At 50.5% G+C, this 16,082-nt stretch overlaps 2 protein-coding genes across 12 annotated transcripts in view; one reads left to right on the top strand and one right to left on the bottom strand.

Annotated features, from left to right (window-relative positions):
• TBC1D16 (TBC1 domain family member 16) overlaps positions 1-5,636 on the bottom strand; it is a 32,159-nt gene extending 26,523 nt beyond the window's left edge. For 2 of the 7 annotated variants that reach the window (XM_071573302.1, XM_071573307.1), the window contains exon 1: positions 4,749-4,985. The gene's annotated coding sequence lies outside the window, so the exon portion shown is untranslated. Of the gene's footprint in view, positions 1-1,723; positions 1,961-2,243; positions 2,335-3,035; positions 3,140-4,748; positions 4,987-5,544 lie in introns of those variants that run through there. The other 5 variants (XM_071573304.1, XM_071573305.1, XM_071573308.1 and 2 more) reach the window with 5 other exon arrangements.
• On the top strand, positions 3,994-16,008 carry CCDC40 (coiled-coil domain 40 molecular ruler complex subunit). Of its 5 annotated transcripts, none has more exons than XM_071573299.1 (19): positions 3,994-4,139; positions 5,747-5,821; positions 5,935-6,031; positions 6,178-6,368; positions 6,879-6,962; positions 7,045-7,264; positions 7,638-7,795; positions 8,636-8,758; positions 9,124-9,245; positions 9,976-10,219; positions 10,319-10,501; positions 11,393-11,638; positions 12,173-12,386; positions 12,897-13,066; positions 13,186-13,277; positions 13,800-13,920; positions 14,585-14,773; positions 14,979-15,137; positions 15,662-16,008. In XM_071573299.1, exons 2-19 carry the CDS (start codon positions 5,795-5,797, stop codon positions 15,905-15,907), a joined length of 2,886 nt encoding a protein of 961 aa, XP_071429400.1. In that variant the 5' UTR covers positions 3,994-4,139; positions 5,747-5,794; the 3' UTR covers positions 15,908-16,008. The 5 variants fall into 5 exon arrangements, with proteins under 5 accessions (XP_071429400.1, XP_071429402.1, XP_071429399.1 ...); XM_071573298.1 differs by lacking the exon at positions 3,994-4,139 and adding an exon at positions 4,858-5,174 and having other exon boundaries at positions 15,689-16,008; XM_071573297.1 differs by lacking the exon at positions 3,994-4,139 and adding an exon at positions 4,858-5,174.
• The last annotated feature ends 74 nt before the right edge of the window (positions 16,009-16,082 follow it).

Raw genomic sequence — 16,082 nt, 5'->3', positions numbered from 1 at the left:
ATTTCATCAGAACCCTAAAACCTGTGTACACATAGGAGGAAAGTGGCACCAGCTGGCTGCTGCTGCTGGCCAGAGAATGCTTCCCCAGAAAACACGAGGAAGATTTTCCTACCAACCACATGTGAAACAAGAGCCCATGTGATGTCCTGCTGCAGCTCTCTGGGTGCTCTCAGGAAGGCAGGCGGAGCCACAGGACGTCTCTGCCAACAGAGGCATCATTTAATGAGCTTTTACCTGGCACAGAAAGAACAAAGAAACACCTAAAGATCAAAAGCTGCTCCCTGCAAAGCCAGAGGAATTTAAAGGGAAATCTTGCTTTGATCCTGCAGAACACCTGTTGCTTCAGCACTGCCTGGATGTGCAGGTGGACGGTGCTGCAGGTACACACAGGCACACCAGGCCGGGAGGAGGAAACTAAAAAAAGGACAAAAGGTGAGGAATACAGTGTCCTGCCAGCTCAGAAATTTAGTCTGTGGGATTTGTCTGGCAGAAAAGCTACACATCAGAATCCAGAAACAACTGCAGTGCTGCACACAGCAACCAAACACACTGAGATACACAAATATCACCAGCAAACTCAATCCTTTCACTGTTGCCACAGGCCAGGGAATTCTGTGAAGTTTTGGTTGCGGAAATAAAGAAAAATCAGATTAAAGTCACTGGACAGTTTCAGGGAGGGTGACCAGAGTGATCTGGGCCATGGAAAAAGATTGCCAAGGGAAGAGTAAAGTGAGGGAAATGTATTACAAGTCTTCACATGTGGGAACTACTGTTGTCAAAAGAAGGAAGAGCTGTAAGTGGAGGACTGGAGAAGTTGCAAGGCAGTTGAACTGCGGCAAGGAATATCTAGTTTTGCCATTCTAGTAGCAGGGACAATGGTGAACCAGAACAGGGGGTATTTCCATCACTGAAGGTCTCAAAGGCTGCAGAAATAGATACACAGTCAGTCCCAGCAAGGACCAGATGATGGACTGGATCTCTGAAGGCCATCTGGTCTACTGATACAACCCCAAAAGTCTCTGAAACTCAGCATGGGAATGTGCCTTTCCTTCCTAAAAGATGGGAGTTCACATGACACAAACCAGCAAATAATAGACACCAAAGCTGCAGGGTTTGTTCTCTTCTCAGCCCTTTTCCATGTGGGATAATGTCTGCACACACAGTTTGTGGGGTCTGAGAGGTGTGGAGAGGCAGACACTGCTGCTGCCTCCTGTGTGAGCTTGGGAAGGCAGCAGGAACTGTCCCACAGCTCAGGCAGCAGTAAATCAGCACCATTCAAAACCCCCCATTTTTCATATGAATTCTGCATGTCTCTGCTGATCTGGAGGGACCCTTCTCAGTGGGGCAGAGGCAGCTCAGCTCTCCAGAAGCTGAAGCACCGAGTTAGCTGATAAGCTCTTGCTGAGTGCCAATATTGATTAAGCACACACTCATTTTCATCTCCCACGCATAAACTGTTGCCACTAAAAATCCTTGCTGCAGCTCCTGAGTCTGTTCACACAGCCCTGGCTGCTGTCCCAGTCAGTGCCAGCACTTCTCAGCTACATGAGTGAAAAAGAGGTGGGGAGCAGCTCCTGAAATCACTACAGGAGCCTCTTCCCAAGAGCCTGACCCGTTCCAGCAGAAGGGCACTGGCTGCTCGCCTGCCTCCCGCAGAGATGCTCTTCCCGTCCTCTTGGCCCCATCAACAGGATCCTGTTTGCCTTGGCAGGTCACACCTCACCTTGGCACGCGCTGCTGCACCAAATGCTGCTGCCTCCGGTTGCTCAAGACTCCCGGATCCTGTCATGGGAGGGCAGGGCTGGGCTCTGTCACGGGATGGCATTTCCAGCTCAGCGCTCCCACAGCACCAGGAGAACACACAGCACCAGGAGCACATGGAGCATCAGGAGCGCACACAGCACACACAGCACCAGGAGCACACACAGCACCAGGGGCACACACAGCACCAGGGGCACACACAGCACACAGAGCACCAGGGGCACACACAGCACCAGGAACACACAGAGCACCAGGGGCACACACAGCACACAGAGCACCAGGGGCACACACAGCACACAGAGCACCAGGGGCACACACAGCACCAGGGGCACACACAGCACACAGAGCACCAGGGGCACACACAGCACCAGGGGCACACACAGCACACAGAGCACCAGGGGCACACACAGCACCAGGAACACACAGAGCACCAGGGGCACACACAGCACCAGGGGCACACACAGCACCAAGGCTGCTCCCACCATAAGTCCAGCCTGAAGGTGTCCCACTGCTCCTGCAGCCCACAGGTCCCACTGCTGAGCTCTCTGTGCTGTGGCTCCCAGGGCACATTTGCTTTGCAAGACTTTAGGAGTTTTATGAGTAACACATGGGGAGCTGGAGGGCTCTGGAAGTGAAACATGAGACTTGTAGCATGTCTGGGCACAGCAGAGAAACACGAGCTGGTAAACAGCAGCACCACATTTAAACATGAAATGTGTTTGGTAAGGAAAATCCAACAGGCTCTTTTTCTCTGCCCTAACAACTTCAATTTTACATATTTAAGGAGTGCAGAGTCACTGCTATGAGTGGGGTCAGACACTGCACAAGTTCCTGTCTCTTTCCCTTCTTAGGAAAAACAAATGTTGGGTTTGGAACTCTCAAGCACAGGTTATGGAGACAGAGTACAGCAGCCTGAGTCAGGACTTGCAGCTTCCTTCCAGTCCTTGGAGTGGATTTTCTGTGCCACTCTCAGCTGTTCATTGATCTCTACTCCTCCACAGATACATGAGAGCCCTTATATGACCGTCCCTTTGTATTGCAATATATCAACATTAGGAATAATAGAAAAAGCTTTCCAAACTCCTTGCTATTTGCTGGAGCCAGTTAAGAGGATGCAGCCAAACCAAGGAAAAACCTTTGCTGTAGGGAGCCACTCTGAAGTCACCCCATCTCATGGAGATAATTATGTAGGCCTCCAAAAGTCCCTCACTGCTGCCCTGCTGGAGCAGCAGCAGCTGGTGGAGCAAAGGGAAGAGTGGCTGAAATCCCCACACCTGCAGCTCCAACTGCAGCCACCTCAGTGGGATGGACTTCACTCAGATGGATCTCAGCAGAGCAGATAAAACAGGGCAGCAGACTGAATCCTGCAAGCTGGTGACTAAAAAGGGAAAAGGAATGCTCTATTAAAGCCTGCTGCTCCTGGCCACACCTGCTCAGGCATCAGAAAGCAAACAAAAAGCAAACAAAACACCACCCCCAGCACCAAACTCACACACTGCAGCACCAAGAGGTTCTGTGTGACACATGTCCCTCCATCCCAGATTAGCCAGCATTTCATGTCCCTTATCTGCCCTGCTCGTGCCACAGGTAATGCTTTTATGGTTTTTTATTTCCAATGTCCTGGAGCTGAGGCCTGATAACACTCACAGGACTTGATCCTGAAATACCAGCAGTTAAAAACCTTTGGATACCAGCAGTTCAAAACCTTTGGAGCCTGGATTCACAGCTGAATGTGAACTAATGTGAAAAATGAACTAACAGTCTTTCTCAACATGACAGACATCAGAGCACGAGTCTCTGCCACTCAGACCCTCTGAAAAGTGCCCTCTCCCTGGGCACAGGCAGGACTGTGTCCCTTCCCTCCCTCCCTGATGCTCTGCCCCATCCCAGCTCTCCAGCCTCACACCACCCACACAGTCAAACAACCCCAGATGTTCTTCATATCCAACACAGAAAAGCAACTTCCAGAGACTTTTATCCCAGTTATCATCAGGACATGTGAACAAGCTGCTACAAACTCACAGGAGGCTTCAAAAAAAGAAGCAGCAAGTCCGAGATCTTTACCCTGAGTTCTCCTGGTCTTCATATTTCCTACTGTTTTCTCTTAAAAGACATTTCATTTTTCTTCCTATTCTGAGCAGCAAGCAAGAACAAAACACCTCTGCAAGGGGAGGTGCCAGGCTGGGATGTGACAGGACAGACAGATCTCCCAGCGGACGCAGCAGGGTTATTTTACAGTGTCAGCAGCACAGCGAGCGACACACCACGCCGTGATCCCCGCCTGGAGCATCCCACGGCAAACCCCTGCCAAGGACCCCCTGCCAAGGACTCCCTGCCAAGGACCCCCCGCCACCTCCTCCGCTGGCCACGGAGCTCAGGTGGGTATGGGGTCACCTGGGAAGAGCAGCTCCCCGAAAGGAAAGAAACCATAGAAACAATCCAAGCTGCACCGAGATGCTCCCAAACAGAAGATAAAGTTTAAGAACTATTTCGCTTTCCATCAGCCTTTCCGGGCATCATCCCAGTTCCCGGGCAGCATCCCGCCCACCCCGGGAAGCATCCCACCCATCCCTGGCAGCATCCCGGTCCACAGGGCAGGATCCCATCCACGTGGGGCAGCATGCCAGCCATCCCGGGCAGCATCCCGGTCCACAGGGCAGCATCCCGGTCCACAGGGCAGCATCCCAGCCATCCCGGACAGCATCCCGGTCCCCAGGGCAGCATCCCGGTGCCCGGGCAGCATCCCACCCACCCCGGGCATTATCCCAGCCCTCTCCCGGCATCATCCCAGCCCACCCCGGGCACATCCCGCCGCTCCCGCCGCCCCGCGCGGGGCTGAGGCGTGGACAGGGCGGACAAAGCGAGAGAACACCGGGATGCACCGGTAGGATCCCGGCGCCGGCCCGGGGGTCCCGGGGCCTCGCGGAGTGTCCCCCGTCCCCACCACGCACACCCACCACCCCCGGCCCGGCCCGGCCCCGCTTTACCGGCACAGACGAGCCCGGTGCAGGTTCCGGCCCCGGGCGGGTCCGACCCAGCGCCGCCGCCACCACCGCCCACTCCGCCGCGGGGCTGTGCTCGCGCAGGGCCCCGCCCGCCCGGGGCTGCCCGGCCGGGGAGGGCGCGGAGGGACCGCCCGGGGCCGGCACCGGCACCGGGACAGGCTGGGATTGGCACCGGAACAGGCACGGGCACCGGCACCGGCACCGGGACAGGCTGGGATTGGCACCGGAACAGGCACCGGCACCGGCACCGGGGGCCGAGCGCGGCCCGGCCCCCCCGCGCGCAGGGGATGGTGCGGCCCGAACCCCCCCTGCGACCCCCGCCTCGGGCCGCGGTGGTGCGGCCCGGGCGGTCACGTGATCGCTGTTGACGCGTCGCCCGGTAACGGGAACATGGCGGAGCCGCCGCGGGTGAGTCGGGGCCGGGCCGGGCCTGGAACCGGGACCGCCCGTGCCGGGGCCGCTGCCCGGTACTGCCCGTCCGCTACCCATGCACGGCACCACCGGTCCGGGACCGCCCGTTTCGCTCCATCCCGGCCCGGTGTCTCCCGTTCCGCTCCATCCCGGGCCGGCGTCGCCTGTTCCGCTCCATCCCGGCCCGGGCCCGCGCGGTCCGTCCTGCCCCCGCCGCCCAGGCCGTACCTCCCGTTCCGGTACCCACGGCCTGTCCTCGTCCCTCCCGGTCCCGTGCCCTGTCCCCGTGTCCCCCTGGCAGGGGTGGGACAAGATGGGGTTTGAGGTCCCCTCCAACCCCGAACCGCTCCGGGATTCTGTGACTCACAGAATGTCCGAGCAGTGTTTGCAGCTGCACCTTCTCCCGGTGCGGTTCGGTTGCTGCAAACACAAACCAACCAGAAGTGGAGCAGGGGAAGCCCATGGGTCAAGCACAGCAGCTCTGGCAGAACCAGGGAGGTTCTGTGGGTGTGCTGTGTACGTGGGAAGTGGCTGGCACAGCTTTGCCAGTGTCTCTCTGCTGCTTTTAGAACCAGACCCTCCTGTGGATCCTTTGTCTGTATCACTCATGTCTCATAATGACAAAAATAAGCAGATTTTTAGGGGTAAGTAGGGGTAGATGGAAAAGCTGTTTCAGGTGATGGATTTTATATTTCAGGAAAAATCCCATGAGACTTTCTAGGACTATGTAGAGTCTGACGTTTGTCCTCCTGAACAGGGTGACATGGAGCAGACAGAACCAGGCAGAGGAGCCTCTTCCCTTCCCTCAGGAGCACCTGCACTGGCAGCAGGGCTGGGCACCTGCACAGAGCCAGGTACCACCAGAGCAGCACTTGAGACGTCTCTCAAGCACAGCCCCTGATTTTCTCCCTTTCTGGTCATTGTTAATCCAACTGGAGGCACAATACTATGAAATCTAATCCTATATATTTTCCTCTTTTCTTGGTGGTGTGGGGTCCAGGGAACATGGGAGACCCCATTTCTCTCCATTCAGAGCCAACCTCTGAGCAGGTCCCTGAGCTCTCCAGTGAGCACGATGACCAAAAGTGGGAAAAGGAATTCCAGCAGCATGGATCTGAGGAGCTTGAAATAAGCAGAAGTAGTGAGGAAACAGCAGAAGAAACAGAACTGGTGGTCTTGGATCCAGAACATGTGAGAAGTCCTTGACTCTTGTCATTGTTCTTTGCAGCTTGGTGGTTTTATTTGTCTAAAACGTGGGGGTGAGCTGGAAGCAGTGGCTCTGCTGTTTGCTGAACTGCACGTTTGAAAATGACTTTTGCCAAAGTGTTGACTCCTGACTGTGTCACTCCCTCAGTACCAACTGCAGAGCTGCAGGTGCAGAAGTGAGAAGGGTGGTGGGTAAACCTGGTGCTCTTCAGTGCCCCTGCAAGAGAAGTCCTTGCAACAGGAGTGAGGGGGTGGGGTCTCAGATGCAGCTCTTCTGACATGTTTCAAATATTCTCACTAGTCCCTTTTTGGCATCAACAAATACCCACTCTGTAACTCCTCTCACTTGCTACAGCGAGTGTAGCTAAAATAAGAACACAAGTGTCTATGGCAGAAATAAGATGTTTTATTTAATGGGAGGAGTAGCAGTGAGGCTTCTTTGTAATTTATTTACACAAGCATGTTAGAGTTTCTCAATGCCATCCTTCTTTACAGCCTCTGATGAGAAGATTCCAGGCTGCCCTGAAGAATTACATCACTAAGCAGATGGAACAAGTGAACCTGGACCTTCACGAACTGGTACACGGCCTGTCCTTTGCCTCCCCACAGCCCCTGTGGTGGGAGCTGCTGCAGGACAGCTCATCACCCCGTGTGTCTGCAGAGGACAGCAACGAAGGACAGCAGAGTGCAGAGAGAAGAGCTCGGGGTGGTGCTTTATGGAGCCCAGCAGCAGCTGGCCCAGCTGCAGATGGAGCTGCAGAGGAGCCTGGAGCGCTGTGCCCAGGTGGCTGCAACACGGCAGCAGCTGGAGCAGGAGCTGCAGGGCCTCAGGGACACCCACAGGAACAAGTGTCACAGCACAGAGGATGAACGCAAAAAAGGTGACTGAGGCAGTCCTGGCAACGTTTCCTTATTCTGGGGCTGTGTGGGGAAATTAATTTGAATTTGAGTCAAGCACTGGATTGAAAAATGCAGTCAAATTAATCAGGATTAAAGCGCTCACTAAAAGGTTTCACACATACTCCTGAATTCTCTGTGCTGGGAATCAAGGAATTGCTTACCAAGATGTTTAGCTTTGCTTGTGGAGCTTTGCTCCAAAGCTGATGTAAATTCTTATGTTGGGGAGGGATGATTTAGCTGGTGTGTGAGAGGTTTTGCTTTGAGAGCTTCTGTATTTCTTTCCCTTTTCCCTCTGTTTAAGGTGTATCCTACAAACAAACTTCTCTGTAACTGTTCTCCATCCTGCCCTCTCAGTTTCTGCAATGCAGACCCAGGTTGAAAACCTGGCCTTGCAGCTCTTCTACATGCAGAACATGGACCAGGACATGCATCACAGGATTTTACTAATGAAACAGTCGACAAGGAAAGCTGAGGCAGAGAAGTTTCAGGCTGAGGTGGAAAAGAAAAAACAGGTACCAAGTTAAACTGTCTTTGAAAAAAATAAATACGGGTGACAGTTAGTGGTGAGTCTTGGAGGATATGCTGCCTTGTCAAAAGAAAGTCTGGAGTGATGGAATCATGGAAGATGCATTGGGATATTTTTCTAAAATAATAAAAAACCCCCAAACCAGTGGCTATTCTAAAAAGGAGAAGAACCTTTGCCTCCCCCCAGACAGCTGCACGTACTGCCCAGAGGGTTTGGCAAGCCAAACAGTAAATCACTCCTCATTCAGGCAAAGGGGTGTGGGGGCAGAAAGATATTTAGAAATATCTTGAAGAAATATCACGTGTTCAGGTCTGAGCATTATTCTGATCTACAGCAAATTTCACAATGGAAAGTGAACTTTGGGAATGAGCAGAGCCGGTCGGTGCTGGAGCTCCCTCTGCTGCCCTCCAGAACACAGACTGGGTATTACCAGTGCAGAATTCCATGCAAACTGTTGAAATACAATGGATTTAGGTGGTTTTTAACAAAGGATTTTCAAATATACCTTATTAAGCTTCCCAGCAGCTGGGGAAATGGCACAGTGTAATCCATGCCAACAGGAAGGAATGCTGCTTCATAGCTGAATTATCAATTTACTGCTGCCACTGGAATAATAAACAATCATCAAAGGTTTTGTTCTGTTGCCAGTTGTCCCTGCTGCAGTCTTGAGTCATTTGTGTTTGCATGGAAAAGTTTCAGTAGGAATCAAATCTAATGCAGTTGCCAATTTAATTCCTTTTCTAGCTGATCTTATTCTTGTAGGATACAGGTGGTTAAGTTTGAGAGTACATCACTCACCCTAAACTCTTTGGCTCTGACTCTGCAGGACCTTCTCCTAGACCAGTTAACGAGGAGAGTCTACGAGCTCCAAGAACAAATTGCTCTGTTTGAAGCTCAGTTTGTGGCCCAGGCAGAAGACACCAAAGTGACTCGGCAGGCAGTCAGTGAGGTAGGAGGGGACTTTTCCTTTCTGGTTAATATTTCCCTCTGGCAGAACTGACTCCTCTGGCCTGCCCTCACATGGTGTGTACACAGTGGGCAGAGTTGCATGTTTTGTTCCTGTTTGGAGAAATGAAGACTTTTTTTCTCTTCCTTTGTCGTTAAGAATTGCCTATAAATCACTTCCTCCTCGCCTTCTCAGCAGTTTTTTCTTGCAGACCTGTGCTCTCTGGTCTGCTGTGACAAAAGAACCAGTCACAGTAGTGGAAGCTGTTCCTACTCAGCATATTATGAACAGAAAAAATTGCATTGTAACATGAATTTGGTTTTCCAGCATAGTGTAGATTTGTGCTGTCTGCCACCTCTGTTCTCCAGGCTGCTCTGGAGGTCCAGGCTATTAACATGGAGAAAAAGAGATTGATAAACTACTGGAACAGCAGCTTGGCTGGAATGAAACAGAGGGATGAGGCCTATGTTGCCACTCAGGAGCTGCTGAGGTATGGCCTGAAACCAGGCCCTGGGGACATCTGGAATAATTTGGGCAGGATTGATCCTAGAAGGGGCAGTGTGTCTCCTGTCAGGCTCAGCTCTGTTGGGACAGGGAGTATCAGGCAGAACAAGCTTCCTGCTCTAAAGTACATAGCAAAGTTAAAGGATAAGAGGCACAGTTCTTTACTGCTGTTTTCCTTATCCAAAACACAGCTCCCCCCTTGGAATGTGGGGGATTCTTAAAGCTGTTCAGAGTTTTTGAGTCATATTTTATTCCTTTCTTAGAGTTCCCTCACCTTTGCAACACCTCTCACTCCGGAGAGCTGGATGTCAAGAATGATTTCTCTCTCACTCTCAGGGTTTTGTGAGGCCTTTAGAAATCTTCAGAAAAACCTCCCTGTTGTTGCCAAAGGAAGTGTTTATTTGCTCTGGAGTCTTAAAGCTTGACTGACTCTTTGAGGACAAACAATCTGCTTTTATATGGTGACATATTGGTAGGAATAGAGGGTGGAACAGTATTGAAAGAAGGAATCAATTTCCCTACATACATTTCCTTTTAAATCTTAATGTCTCCATCCATCTCCTGCTGACTCTGCACTGTCACAGCAGCTGAGCCCTTACAAAGGTCTTCCTTCTTGGGCAGTTGTTGCTGCAATAAAATATTTGAAAAGAGGAATTTGTAGGTGGCTGTTCAGCACTAATCCCAGTGAGGATTTTCCATTCTCTTTGCCTCTCTAGCAACTACAGACGTGACCTCAGGTCCCTCGAAGGGGACATCCATGGCTGTGGAAAGTCTATCAGGAAGGAGGAGGAGAAGAATGAGTTGCTTGTCACCATCCTGAACCGGTGCCAGAACAATGCCAACGTGACAAAGAACCTGATTGACCACTGTCTGCTGCAGCAGGAGGCCCTGAAGGTTGAAACTGGCACCTACACTCGTGTTCTCCATGAGACAGAGCAGGCCCTTGTCAGGACCAAGATGGTAAGGAGAGTCCATGGAAGACAAATCCTTTGGAATATTTGAATAATACCCTTCCTCAAACACGTGTAGTGATCCTGTCTCTGTCTTCCAACCTGTTAGGATCAAGCTGCTCAACTGAATGAGTTGGTGTCCATCAGGAAGGATATAGAGAAGAAAACTTACATCAAAGAGCAGATGGAGAATGAAATCATGGCAAAGCTTCAGGACCAGATGATATCCAGCAAAGCTGCAAAGCACTTCTCACAGCTGGCTGCAAAACTCCAGAGGAGAAAAACTGACCTGGTATGGCATCCCCTCCCCTTGGGAGGGCAAGGGAAGGGAACCACCAGAGCAGTGCTTCTCCAAGGGGTTTGTCAGCACCTTCCTTCAGGTTTCAGGTCTGCAGTTGAATGGTTGCTGAGTTTGTCTCCAATCTGGTTCTCCTTCTGATGTTAGTGCAGGATTCTGGTGTATGCAAGGGAGATTGGCCAAAAAGGCCTGACACAAAACACAGAGTTCTTTACTTAAAAAATGGGGCAGAATGATGAATCCTGGGAGTGTTTACTAAAAAGTATTAGCAGTTCTTATGTTCTGGAGAAAGACAACGGATATGTGGTATTCCATTCTCCACATAAGTAACTTTCACATCTATACTCCATCATGGAATGGGATGCAGGCAGCTCTGGTTTCCAAGGAACAGTCCAACCTGACCCACAGCTCTTTAAGGCATAAGTTACTCTCTCTGAGAGTGTATAGCTGGTACAGGTATTAAAACTAGAAGACTGTTCAGCATTTCTCACACTGAGCTGTGGGGTTGTTGTTGGGTAAGGGATGTGTGTGCCAGGAGTGGTGGAGAAGGTGGAACACAGTGATGTCCTGCTCCTGCTAACCAGGTAACTAGGGACACTGGAACACAGGGGAATTGCAGAAGGGATGGGTGGGGTCTCTTAAAAGTTTCTGGGATTTTTAGGCTCCTTGATGCTTTTCAACAGCTGTATGGCAGAGGTAAATATTGTATTACCTGTCAGTTGATGAAGAAACAAAGGTACAGAGAGGGTAAGTAGGTTACAGCTTGTAGTACAGAGCTGGGAGTAGAATCTCAATCCCCTGATTCCTGTGCTGGGACAAGTGGCATTACAGCTCAGTGAGTGGCTGTTAGTGACAGTGATGTGTTTTCTCTTTTGCTGTTCCCAGGAGCTGCATTTTTACAAGGTTGAGAACGACGTGGCCCAGATTATTCTGAGTGCAACTAATACCAATTGCAGGCTAACAGTCCTCCAGAAAACACTCTCTGAGGTGGACAAAGAAATAAAAAATATCAGTGATCTGATCAGCTGCAAGGAAAGTGAGATTGCAAAGTTCAGGGTCCTGGCTGAGAAGAAGGGAGGGGTCATCTGCCTGTACAACAAGAAGCTGGAGATGCTTCTTGCTCAGCAGGGGGTAGGTACTTCTGTGTTTCAGTCCGAGTTTTGATTTAATACTTTGTGGTGACCACAGATGTCCCTGATAAATGTAACTGTAAGTGTTGGGTAGTTCAATCTTTCAGACATCAGCATTGTAATTTAAAAGCTGCACTAGTTAATGCAGGTGTTCTTGTTTGTCAGACAGTTCTTAATGCATGTGGAGGGAATTGTGCAATGAGGGTGTGCCGGGCACTGATTCCTGCAGGGAGTTATCTGAAACTGATGGAAATGTCAAATGCCATCGATGCTCTGGGAGTGAATAGGATCTTGTTAGAAAACCTGCAAGCACTGATGAGGGGAGAGTGGAGCAGATGGCAACATTTCAGTTGTTTGATGGTTGGCCCCATTGAGATGATTCCCAGACCTGTCCCTGGCGCTGTAAGACTTTTATAAATGCCCATGTGGAAATGAGTCCTATGGCACATCCTCTGCAGCCTTTGGAATGTCCAGATGCTGTAAACAATCTTTAGCAGCTTCTGCCCCATTTATCCCAAACTTTGCCCTCATACAGGGGCAAGAATTGGGACCACTGGAAATTGAGATCAACAAGCTGACCAAGGAGATAGAAGAGTGCAATTCTGAGGTGATGACACAGCAGAAGTACTGGCTCAATGAGCAGAAGGAGCTGGTCAAGTTAACACGGGAGCGGGAAGAACAAGTGACCTCCCTGGATATGCTGAAGAAACAGATCACCATAATGCAGCAGAGGAAAGTACGCGTGGAAAGTAAGTCATGCCCTGACTCTTCCTTAAAATGGTCATCCAGGAGTGGAGGATTACAAATGGGAGTAGCTGGACCTGCCCTCAAGAATGCTCCTGGATATGTGTGAGCAGGAATGCCAACAGCCCTGGCACTGCACTAGGGCTGAACCTGGCACTTCTGCTGTTTGCACGTCATTATTCCTACAAGGATTGATCCTGCTGTCCTGACACCACTGGACCCTAAGTGACAATGGCACCTGTCACACTTCTTAAATAAAGTTTGCAAGTAAGGGGTAGGCAAATATCCCCAGCAATGACAGCACTTTTCTTGGCCAAAACCAACTCTTTTCCACAGGAATCTCCTTCAAAACCTTATTTGTTTTTGGGGCTTGTGGAAAAATCTTTTGTCTGGACGTGTGGACAAGGGTGGCTCTGCCTGAGGCATTGCCAGTTCTGATGGCACTTTGTCACACCTTATCTGTGTTCAACCCAGCACTCAGGGGGATTCTAAGCCTTTTTTCTGTTCACCTGTAGATGAAATTCAGCAGGAGACAAAAGAACAGAAGGACATCGAACGGCACATGAAGAACATCTCAAACGACTTGGTAAAGTTGAATGTGTTGATCAAGAAAAACAACAGCAGTTTTGAGGATTTGCAACATGCCAACATGATCACAGAGAATGAGTTTGTGCACTCCCTCAAGGTACCAAAGCCTGACACCTCATTCCCAGGTCTCAGCCTTTTGTGCAGACTGGGATAAGCAGTGATCCTGGAAAACCTCAGCCTGACAGCGCTGTATTGTTTTGTACTTCCCAAATCCAGGCAGCAGAAAAAGAATCCATGGAGATGCAGGAGAGGTACAGTCAACTGACTGAGGAGAAGGAAAGGCTTCTGAACAGCACAGTGGAAGCAGAGTAGGTACCAGGGTGCCACAGTCTTGTGTGTCTGTGTCCATGTTCCCGTTCTCTCCCAATCACCAAACTGACCCGGCACTTGCAAATTTGCTTCTGTCCCTCCTGAAGAAGGGGAAAGGACTTTCATGAATGTTTGAATCACATGAACTGAAAGGTGCTTTAGTTGTCTCTGGAACCAGCAAGAGCTGGGAGGATGTTTGCTTTAACAATTCCAGTGTGTATAAGCTGGATGTTACCAAGATCTGTATGGAAAGAGTCTGCCAGTAACTCGGAGCTAGTGTGCTGCACTGTGCCAGTCTGGGCTTGCTTGTTTTTAGAGTCATCACCCCATTTTCTGAGCTGGGAAGCTTCCTATCTGGTTTCACCCTGCTCTGTGCTGTCCTTTTCTGTGACCCATACACAAATCCTTGGTTTCTGCCAGCTCTGTGCTCAGAATTATCTTGGGCATGTCCTGCAGCTGGTGCACAGACATTGCCCTCCCTGTGGGTTACAAAAGTGCTGCTTTCCCTTTCTTCTCTGAAGGCATCAGATCCTCCTGTGGGAGAAGAAGATTCAGCTGGCAAAAGAGATGAGAGAAGCAACAGGTTCTGGGTCAGAACAAGGTGAAATCCAAGTCATGAAAGCAGAGATTCGTAGGATGCAAGTAAGGCACTGGGAAAGAGGGCTGAGGAGGGGAAGCCACACAATATATTCAGCTTTGGAGTGGCTTAAACATGAGGCAAGAGATGAGAAACAGGCTGGAGAAGTGGCATCTCCAGTGCTCAGGTTGGGACTCAACCCATGGCAGCTCGACTGATTTGAACATGTCCAGCATCCCACACATCCTGCATTCCCTGTGAGTTTCCTGTCCCAGGCTCATCAAAACCTGGATACTCCCAAGAAGTCTATTTAAATTGCAGTATATCTGCCACCTGATTCTGTGACCCCGATTTATAAGCAATGAAACATTAATTACTAAATATTGCATCACCTTAATCACTGGTTAGGGAAGTGTTCCCTCTCCTGGCAGAGCAGCTCTTCTCCTTCATTCTCAGGATGCTTCTGCTTTTCTGCTTCTTCTCTTGCTAATGAGATCCAGAGCAACATCTTGAATATTACTGTAGACAGGTTGACAATCCAGCCCTCTGCCTTCCAGATCCACACATGGCAAACCAGGTGTGGGTTTGAACCAAATTTGCCTTGCAGCCACTCGTGTGTCCCCTGTATCTGGTTTATGTTGGTGGGATGTGCCACCCAGATGACTTCCCTTGGTGCCATGGGCAAACATTCTGTATTTTGAGCCTGGTTTGTGTCTTGGCAAACGGCAGGTTCGCTATGGGCAGCTGCTGAAGCAGCAGGAGAAGGTGGTTCGGGATATGGAGGCGTCTGTTTCTCGCAGAGAGACAATAGCAATTCGTGGAGAGGCTCAGAACAAGGCAGATAAGAAACACACCACCAAGAATGACTTACAGCAAAGGAAACAGGAGTTGAGGAAGAAGATCAGGGAAGCCCAGGAGGTGAGCAAGGCAAGCAGGACTGCAGGAGCCCATGTAGCTGGTGTTGGCCTTGTGATTAGCACCAGCAGACATAGGGGTGTTTGTGCACAGGAAGGCCTTGGAAATTCATTAATAAAACCCCAACAAACGAGTTCTGAGAGGATGGTCGGGAATGCAGCTGAATTAAGAACTGCAATCTGACATTTCCTTCTCTTCTATTTACTAGAACATTTTTAGCTGCAACCAAGCCATCCTGGATCTGAAGAACACCCAAGAGTCCCTCAGGGCCACCTTCTCAGAAGAGAAGCAGGAGTTGTGCAGGCTCCAGGCCATGGCAGACAGCCTTGACTTGGATGTGGAATGTCTCCAGAAAGAGAAACGATGGGTGAGTGCATCCTCTCCCTTGAGGCACGTGAGCCAAACAGGGTCTGCTGCCTCCTCCTGCTGCCAGCTCTGCCTGCACCATGCTGAACTGGGTGTGCTCAGGGTTGAATTTTAGCAGTGTGTTCACTGGGCATATTCTGGGGGCTTGCAATGTCCCTGAGCTCATGCTGCAGTTGTACTCAGGGTGAGGCTGTGCTCACCTGGAAGCATCAGCCTGAAGGACATTGTTTGTATTGTGAAAATACCTGGTAACAACCACCCTTTGTGAGTGCCAGGTGGGTACTCAGAGCCAGCTCAAAGTCTTGAAGCTCTGACCTGGCAAGGGTTGCCTTGTATGTGTGGTAATTTCTCTGATTTATGGAATTCTAGGTTGTCTGTACCCCTACAACACTCGGGATGGAGGTGATGTTTGGCTGTTATGATGGGGAGTTCACAGCACCTGACAGGAGTCACATTGATGCTGTGGCTCCTCCCTGCGTGCAGCTCTCCTGCTGTCACAGCCCTTTCACCTGTTGCTTTTCTCAGAACCTGTTGGAGCTTGTGGCCCACCAGGCGCACCAGAGACATCTGCAGGCGCTGCTGGAAGGGAAGTACCGAGCCCCGAGCTCCACGGAAGAATCCTGCAGGAGCCAGCAGGAGAAACTTTGGGGGCGGCTCCGGGCCATCCACGCCATCGTCCAGCGCGTCCAGGAGGAACAGCCCCGGCACCAAAGGGCGCTCCGGTGGCTCAGCCAGTGCTTGGGATCCAGGCTGGGGGTGCAGAAAGCCTGACAGAAACAGAGCAAATACACCTAACATTTGTTTTTATTTTTCTAGCGGCTGGAGGCTTTGTAAATAACCAAATATAAAAAAATAAATAGGTGTGGGGTGTATTTATTTTGTAGGGTATAATTCTATTTAACATGGACCATGGTGATTTTTTTTGAACATGTTCACATTCACTTTC

Source organism: Pithys albifrons, chromosome 19 (assembly GCF_047495875.1).
Source record: "Pithys albifrons albifrons isolate INPA30051 chromosome 19, PitAlb_v1, whole genome shotgun sequence".
NCBI classification, from domain to species: Eukaryota; Metazoa; Chordata; class Aves; order Passeriformes; family Thamnophilidae; genus Pithys; species Pithys albifrons.
This window is presented reverse-complemented; position numbering and strand designations above follow the sequence as displayed.

Excerpts from the sequence above, each read along its gene's own strand:
- CCDC40 (XM_071573297.1), top strand. Across the intron at positions 6,369-6,878 it reads TGGTCTTGGATCCAGAACAT|CCTCTGATGAGAAGATTCCA; the intron begins GTGAGAAGTCCT and ends CCTTCTTTACAG. Across the intron at positions 7,265-7,637 it reads AGAGGATGAACGCAAAAAAG|TTTCTGCAATGCAGACCCAG; the intron begins GTGACTGAGGCA and ends CTGCCCTCTCAG.